At 35.6% G+C, this 7,993-nt stretch overlaps 5 protein-coding genes across 6 annotated transcripts; 1 reads left to right on the top strand and 4 right to left on the bottom strand.

Annotated features, from left to right (window-relative positions):
- Positions 1–527: 527 nt before the first annotated feature.
- On the top strand, positions 528–1,441 carry LOC105213970 (farnesol dehydrogenase). The gene is made up of 2 exons (XM_011187097.3): positions 528–1,133; positions 1,204–1,441. The coding sequence occupies exons 1-2, from the start codon at positions 561–563 to the stop codon at positions 1,381–1,383; spliced, it is 753 nt and encodes a 250-aa protein (XP_011185399.1). The 5' UTR covers positions 528–560; the 3' UTR covers positions 1,384–1,441.
- Positions 1,442–1,706: 265 nt separating this feature from the next.
- Positions 1,707–3,273, bottom strand: LOC105213971 (trypsin 3A1). Its single transcript, XM_011187098.3, has 2 exons — positions 3,225–3,273; positions 1,707–2,960 (listed from the first exon to the last, which is right to left on the bottom strand). The coding sequence occupies exon 2, from the start codon at positions 2,702–2,704 to the stop codon at positions 1,856–1,858; it is 849 nt and encodes a 282-aa protein (XP_011185400.1). The 5' UTR covers positions 2,705–2,960; positions 3,225–3,273; the 3' UTR covers positions 1,707–1,855.
- A 267-nt stretch (positions 3,274–3,540) lies between these two features.
- On the bottom strand, positions 3,541–5,109 carry LOC105213972 (BLOC-1-related complex subunit 7). Of its 2 annotated transcripts, none has more exons than XM_011187099.3 (3): positions 4,984–5,109; positions 4,460–4,597; positions 3,541–4,391 (listed from the first exon to the last, which is right to left on the bottom strand). In XM_011187099.3, the coding sequence occupies exons 2-3, from the start codon at positions 4,595–4,597 to the stop codon at positions 4,212–4,214; spliced, it is 318 nt and encodes a 105-aa protein (XP_011185401.1). In that variant the 5' UTR covers positions 4,984–5,109; the 3' UTR covers positions 3,541–4,211. The 2 variants fall into 2 exon arrangements, with proteins under 2 accessions (XP_011185401.1, XP_054091262.1); XM_054235287.1 differs by having other exon boundaries at positions 4,950–5,021.
- A 72-nt stretch (positions 5,110–5,181) lies between these two features.
- LOC105213973 (lysozyme P) lies at positions 5,182–5,892 on the bottom strand. Its single transcript, XM_011187100.3, has one exon. The coding sequence runs from the start codon at positions 5,775–5,777 to the stop codon at positions 5,301–5,303; it is 477 nt and encodes a 158-aa protein (XP_011185402.2). The 5' UTR covers positions 5,778–5,892; the 3' UTR covers positions 5,182–5,300.
- A 1,046-nt stretch (positions 5,893–6,938) lies between these two features.
- LOC105213974 (lysozyme P) lies at positions 6,939–7,398 on the bottom strand. Its single transcript, XM_011187101.3, has one exon. It carries the CDS (start codon positions 7,385–7,387, stop codon positions 6,953–6,955), a length of 435 nt encoding a protein of 144 aa, XP_011185403.1. The 5' UTR covers positions 7,388–7,398; the 3' UTR covers positions 6,939–6,952.
- Positions 7,399–7,993: the final 595 nt, after the last annotated feature.

Raw genomic sequence — 7,993 nt, forward strand, 5'->3', positions numbered from 1 at the left:
ATTTTTAATTATAAATATTCTATTTTGAGGATTTTCCCCAAAGCTTTAACCCAAATTTATTAAGTAAATCGCATTAGTGACGTCACTCAACCTACTCCCCTTGGATAGTATGAAAGCTCTCCGCTAACGAAGTTGATAAAGAAAAAAGCGGAGATATTACAGGTTAGAAAAAGGAACAGTTTGAAAAAAGAAGAGTCTTTAACGGTTCGACTGCTCGAAACTGATGACCTTTGGTAAAACTAAATCACTTTACATATAAATAACTAAATAATCTTTATTGAGTCTATATCCGCTATTTTGATATTAGCGAAACGATTTTTTAACACTCAACTTTTCTAACTACAATACTTGTATGAATTTTAGAATCGTACACATTTTTGTGGCAGACACTGTATGTATGTACACACAAATATTTGTCGACAGTTAGAATTATATAAATTAAATTTTCAACCACACCCCGTAAGTGCATAGATAAGATGACTTGCCACTCTCCGCGATTTGTTTGCGCTAACAGCTCATGGGTTAGCTAGAAAAAATTACGCTCAGGCAATTCAAATACAATGGAGCGTTGGTCGAATCGTGTCGCTGTGGTCACTGGTGCCAGTTCCGGTATTGGCGCCGCTATAGTGAAATATCTCGCAAATAACGGTATGATAACAGTCGGTTTGGCGCGTCGCAAAGAACGTGTTGAAGCGCTGCGTAATGAAGTTGAAGACGAGGCAAGAGAGCGTATACATGCCATACAGTGTGATGTTACGGATGAGCAACAAGTTGTAGCATCCTTTGCAGAGATCGAGAGCTCGTATGGTCCCGTTGTCGTATTGGTCAATAATGCCGGCATTGGACGCACTAAAACGACTTTGCTGCAGTCCGACAATTTACAAGATATACGTGATGTGTTGGAAACTAATGTTATAGGCGTGGTCATATGCACACGCGAGGCATTTCGCTCGATGAAGGCTCACGGCGCTGATGGTCATGTATTTTTGATTAATAGCATCTGTGGTCATAGAGTACCGATGTTTCCAAATACGACAGTTAATGTTTATCCATCCTCAAAGTTCGCCGTCACCGCTTTGACTGAAGTCTATCGACAGGAATTCTTGGATCAGGAAACAAATGTTAAAATCACTGTGAGTTGAATACGCACTGAATAATGTAAGGAATGTCTTTTTTTTCATTGTATATGTATATAATTTTTAGAGCATCAGTCCTGGCATAGTGGATACTGAGATTCACATTGATGAAGCTCGTGAAGCCTTACCGAATATGCCACATCTCAAATCGGAGGATATTGCTGATGCTTTAATCTATTGCTTACAGACCCCACCACATGTGCAGATCCATGAGCTGACCATCAAACCAATCGGTGAAACGATTTAAGCTGCAAATTCATAACAGAATAAAAGTATGAAATAAAGTATTGGGTCGTTCAAAAGAATTCGTTTTTTTGTGTACATTGTATTGTTATTAGGAAGGTACTTAGTCGAAGAAAGGCTCTATTTAACGATATGATGATCAAGCAGCAAACCCCTGTCAAAACATGGGAACACTTTACAAACTTCAGCGTTAGCTTATGGATCGTGAATTAAGCTTGAGAGTCTGTTTACCGATTTCTGAGCTCAATTGACGATGCATGTGGATTTTGTTTTTTAAAGCTTCACTCGTATCATAGTTCTTTTTATCAAAGCAAACATTCTCAGATCTTCTAATAGACTAAACTCTGCGCGTTTTATTTTTTAAATCTAGATGTTTAACACAACTATAATTATAACTATAATTATATACAAATTGATTTGGGCTTTATTATAAAAATAAATTAAAACTTAGATCTACTGAATTCTAATAATCCGTATCAAATCTGCTTCGCCGCCAACTCGATCCAGTCTTTATACTCTGCAACCCGTGTATAAATGCCGGGAAGCCCTGGTCGTCCACAACCGATGCCGAATGACACCACACCCACCAAAACAAAGCGGCCATGCGCATAACCAACCAGAGGACCACCAGAATCGCCCTGACAGCTATCGCGACCACCACCCAGCGCACCGGCACACAACATACCCTCGGTTATATGCACCGTGCGGCTGTAAGCTGCCTTGCAAGCGCGCTGCTCGAATTGTTTTACAGTCACAAAGCGTAAGCGTGGCGACCTCAGACGCGAACCTTCCGCCAGAGAACCCCAACCGCTGACGAAGTATACCGAACGATATGCATCTGACATATCGGCGCTGGAAGCCAAAGGTATCGGTTGAATATTTATGCTGAAGGGTAGTGGATAAGTCACCGCCACTACGGCTATATCATCGCCAACACCGTTAGCTGGCTGAAATTGCGCGTGTACGAAAATGCGTCGCACTGGCAGATAAACGCCACCGCGTTCATGTTCCGACGAACCGGCGCGCACGGCAAACAACTCCGGCATATCCCATAACTCGAAGCAGTGTGCAGCGCTCACTATGATTGTAGCGCTATAAATGGCGCCACCGCAACGGTGCACACCTTCCTGCTGGATGGACACTTGGTATGGAATTTGGTGGATGTGCGCCTCAAAGCCGCCCACAATGCGTCCCACAGAACTCTCTAACTGCTTTGGAGGCTCCCGTGTTGTGGTTGTGTTGTGCTTAGCGTCGAATAGCGCAGCAACGCTCAGTAGTTGGCAGAGCAGTATTATTATTATGGATCTGTAAGCGTTGTGTTTCATTTTAGTTTATTTTTTGGACTCAAACGCCGGCTAATTGTCGCGTTCCTTTTATATACGCCGGGTATATCCTAAAACATCTGTGTAAATAGCTTATCTCTGTGATTAGACCAAGTTGTTTTTGTTTAACTACACACTCTATTACGTCACGCTTCCGTGTTACAAGACCAGTACAATGAACTTTTGTAGTTTACATGATTTTGACCTCCAAAAAGTTTTTGATAACTTTACAACATATAATTATGTAGGCGTACATAACCTACAATACAATAAAATAGAGTCAGGTATGATAAATCCATAAAGTTTAATAATTAAACGTATACTGAACTACAAAATGATTTTTTTTTCGCAACAACAACAAAGACGTCGACCACGGATACTGTTAAAGTTAGTCAAACAATTATTTATACATCATTTAATGATAATTGACTTCAGAATTTTGAGTTATGGACAAAAATGTGTCAACATTGTCAAAACATCCCCCTTTTTTCCTTGAAAATAGTGTTAGGAAGGGAATATTTACTTCGATTGTTCTCTCAGCGCCTTATTAAAGTAAAAAGTAAACTGTATTTTGCATTTAATATAATCATCTTGTCATAATCTCACATTTAATTGCTCTAGTTTCCCACCTTCGACTCTTATCAGGCAGTAACCGAAAGCAAGCTAAAAGTATTACAGCTGATAAAGTAACTCACTTTGTTTATAAATACTCAAAAAGTGTTGTTGGAAAGCTAAAATAAATTTTAGCACATATAATATATACTCTTATTCATGTATGTATGTATGGATATAAATATGAACAGTAAAGAATATTGATAGTAAAGCCAAGAGCCTTTGCATTAAGTGATATCAACGTATTTATTCAAATGATGCATATATAAGAGAAGAAAGCTGTGTATTGTATAAAGCTTAACAGAATTAATTCTAATAAATAATAGTATAATTTAAACATACATCTAATAAATTTCATTTTGCATTCCTTAAATGTACTTAAAACTTTTTATTTAAAAAAAAATAACCTATAAATGACTTATTGACTAGAATATAAATTGTTTAATAAATGCTAAGCTTCAAAAAATAAGAATAAAGCTAACTTAAATAATTAAAACAATATTGTAAAATCGCATTCTAATACATTCTAGCATAAATAGTCATATTACTGATTTAAATCGCTCTCCTGCGCTAAATCATGTGCATAATGGTATTTAATTTCATCGCTATAACATTTTAAAGCTGAAGCAAGCAACTAATGCGCTAAATATTTTTTATATATTTTACTTTCTAAAGTAGTTCACTTCTCATTCACAGTTTCCTTCCATTAATTTCATTTTTTTTCCAAATTCTGATTTCATAAATATATAAACAATCACTTCACTTCACTTCAACAACTAAATCACACTTTTCGAAGTTAGTTCGGAATAAATCAATATGTAAATAAACTGAAATTGAATAAATTGGCGTAGAAAGCTTCACGTACACATGCTTAATTTCTACAGCCACTCTCTTCTAATCATCTCTCCATTGCCGACACTTGATCCTTCAGATAATCCATATGATTTACACTGTCGAGCATGATTTCATGTTGATAGTCGACATGCTGTAATATCAGCTGCATTTTATGTAAATTCTGACTACTGTAGTCGGAGACAATGTCCACTTGTGTGAAGTTTTTTATGCTCTGTCCTAAAATCTGTAAAATGAAAAAATTATAATATACTTTTAAAAATTATTTAAATTCAGTTTTATAAACATGTATACCTCATTTGACTTGGAACCACGCACTATCTGACGCGCTACGGATCCCAAATTGTTTACATTGACGCCAACGCGATCGCAAAGTCGTTTTTTGCTATCGCTGAAGAGGTGACGTGCTGAACTGCTCGATGCTGAGGCCATCTTTAGATAAGAATTAATTTGAACAATTGTTTATATTTATTATATAAAAATTAACTATTTTTTCTAATATGTATCAAATTTTCTTTCTTTGCAGGTAAGTGAATTGCAAGAATTATACTATAAAAACAGCAAGATTGAATCTTTACAAGGTATTTGAACTTTGAAACATTAATTAAGAACTAAACATAAAAAAACTTATTAACTAATACTATTAATGTAATAATAATAACTATTAACATGTATATTTTCACATCACATAATGGATATTTATATATGGATATGCTTATGGTGCGCACTAATATTTTTATTTTTTACAAATCATTTTATTTAAATGCATAAAACTAGCGCTCACAAATATTTATCAATATTTAACATGTTTGGCTTACTTTTACTCCAAGCAATTTTATAAAATTTGCAAAACTTTGTTTATTTCGTAAACAAAAATTTTTCTTTTGCAATACGTCAAATTATCAGCTGTTCCCATTCAACTGTGAAGAGCGCCATCTATTTATCATTTTTGGTCATTACAAGAATGAATGTGTTCCGAGACCTTTTAAAAAATTTATTTACTTATTAAAATCAAATAATTTTTTAAATTAAATTTATTATTTTTTTATTGATTTTATTATTAATACAACAAAACACAAGTTACACGCACGTATTAATAATAATAATTTAAAAATATTCACAATCCATTACAACTTCAACTCAAATACGGTCCACTATGCACGAAGCAATGCCTCACACTCGGCTTATAGCCTTGACAACGATTATTCCATGCAACCCAAGCGCTGAAGCCCTGAATACGGCGTATATACTTTGCGCAAGCAACCGAAAAACGGATATCATCACTCAACAATAAACGACAAGGTAGGCGACACGAATTGGTAGACGGACGTCCATCCGCCGGTTTACACCAGTAACGGTCGTTGATTTGAAATAGACCCCAGTCGACGGAACCATCCACATTCGATGGATTTATAGCTTTCGTATTGAAGGAGCTCTCACCCTCGACCAGACACATCCAATCGTCCAGTTCGTGAAAAGGCATGCCCATGCGATAGAGCCGACGTGCCAATGCGCATTTGTTGTAAATACGTGCTTGTGTAACGGTGAATAAAGTGTTAAGTATAAAAGCTAAAGTTATTACTGTTGGAAATGGTTTTTGGTGCAGCTTCATTCTTAAGAAGGCAGTTTTATAGAATCTAAGCTTGTCTAACTTTTTAATTGAACTGATTTTTTAATATTTCTGCCATTTACTTTTATATACGACCAGTGCGTCGAGATCGTTCGAAATTTTAATTGTAAAAAAAATTAATTTTAATATCTTGGACAGCCACGCGCCAACTTTGATTTACTCAAGTTGTGAAAGGTACCTTGTAGGAATTATAGAACTTTTAATTTTTAGAAAACTTTTGTATAGAGCTTTGGACAAACCAAAGCTTTTAAAGCTTTTGATGATATTGAAGCTTTTTGACTAGAATAAATTTACAGATAAAGGAATATAGATCAGGTTCGATTGAATTTCTATTTTGTTGAAATACCACATTTTTAGTCACTTACTTCAGAAGTAACTGTAAAAATAAAAAAAACTTATACTATATATATTATAATTTCAAGAAGCTTCAGATTAAGCTCTCTCTATATCAATAAAACTTTATTTTCAAATGTTTAGAACTAAACGCTAATATTTTCCTACAGGGTTCACTGAAACCTTCTTCAAAACCAAGAACCAATTAACAAAATTAATTGATACTTATATAAATCGTGGTGAATTCAATTGGAAATCTACTTATAGTACATTTGTAAACTGTAGTTGGCGCTCAGCACCTGCACACTTTCAATTTCTGCTAATAGCCGCAGATTCAACAACGAACGGTCATTGTACTGAGCAACCGTTTGTCTCAATCTTAACGATTTCAAGAGCTTTGTAGCGTTCAAGTGTCAGTTTTTATCAAAAATGAATTGCTTAATTTACATAAGATTTACTGAATGGAACTAGAACACGCGACGCGGCAAAATTACACGGTTGCTTTTAATTCTGCGGCACGTGGGCGAGATGATGCTCTTCAAAATATAGCGTTGAATACAAGCTGTCGAGTGGCCATTAATCTGAGATGCTTTTTTTTGTGTAATCTAATTAAAAAAAAAATATATATATACTATATTTTATTAGACTGCGGTTAGGGCTTTGCTCTTCTTAACCTGCACTCAGTCGCGCTTAAGACTGCGGTTAGGGCTTTGCTCTTCTTAACCTGCACTCAGTCGCGCTTAACCAAATTTACATACATAGTTCCAACCTTTCAATGCCTTTTGTGGCAAATCAAAGAAATCCAAGTCACACAAGAAATTTATTTAAAAACAATCATTAATATTCGGTAAAGCGCGTCCGCCACGACACTGTCCATTCCACACGGTCCAAGCGCCAAAACCCTGTGCACCTTGTATCTGTCGCGCACAACGCAGCGACGTGCCAATATCATCCCAAGTTAGCGAACGACAAGGTGTGCGGCAAACATTCGACGTAGCTCGTCCATCTTGTGGATCACACCAGTAACGATCGTTTATTTGAAAGAGACCCCAATCGCGTGAGCCATCCGAATTCCATGGTCCAATGGCCGCTGTGTTGAATGTGCTCTCAAACTGAGCAATACACACCCAAGCGGGTATATTGCCACGCGGCACACCCAGACGCGACAGCTCACGAGCCAACGAGCACCGATCGAATATCCTGGCAGCGATACCAGAGAAAATGTGGAATAAAATGAGGCAGGAAAGTTGGATCCTCATGGCTTGTGTTGTGTAAAATCGGGTTGTTCGTGTTAAAAATAGAATTCCGTGGCATATTTATAGAGAATTTTATGAATGTTCGAGAGTATAAATGTTTTTCGAAAATATAGCCATAAATGAAATAAGACTTTTTTCAAAAATGGGTATTGAATGAAAAATACTATTTAATACGACACAATGAAATCGGATTTATATACTACATTTAAGAAATATCGATGTTTATTTTGAAAAAAATTGAATATCATTGTTTAACATATTTTATTGTTTAACAACTTATTGTAAAATATGTATTAAAGAGGACGCAAGCTGCAAATATATGTAGGTCATACTCGTATGGAAAGTATTAAAGCTTAAAAGTATAAATAGCATAACTCAAAATAGGTAAATTACACATTTCAAAGTAAACACCATAAAAACTTCTTTGAAAAACCGTTGTTTATTATTTGTAATATTATTTTATACAGTATCCTAGCATAAAATACCAAAAAAATCAACAAAAGCGCAAAAATTGCTTACAGCTAATCATTATTCATTATATTTTACTAACTCGACTTACGCCCCTTTTACATTATAAGCATATATCCACAAAATAACTATAAATACCGT

Source organism: Zeugodacus cucurbitae, chromosome 6 (genome assembly GCF_028554725.1).
Source record: "Zeugodacus cucurbitae isolate PBARC_wt_2022May chromosome 6, idZeuCucr1.2, whole genome shotgun sequence".
Taxonomy (NCBI): domain Eukaryota; kingdom Metazoa; phylum Arthropoda; class Insecta; order Diptera; family Tephritidae; genus Zeugodacus; species Zeugodacus cucurbitae.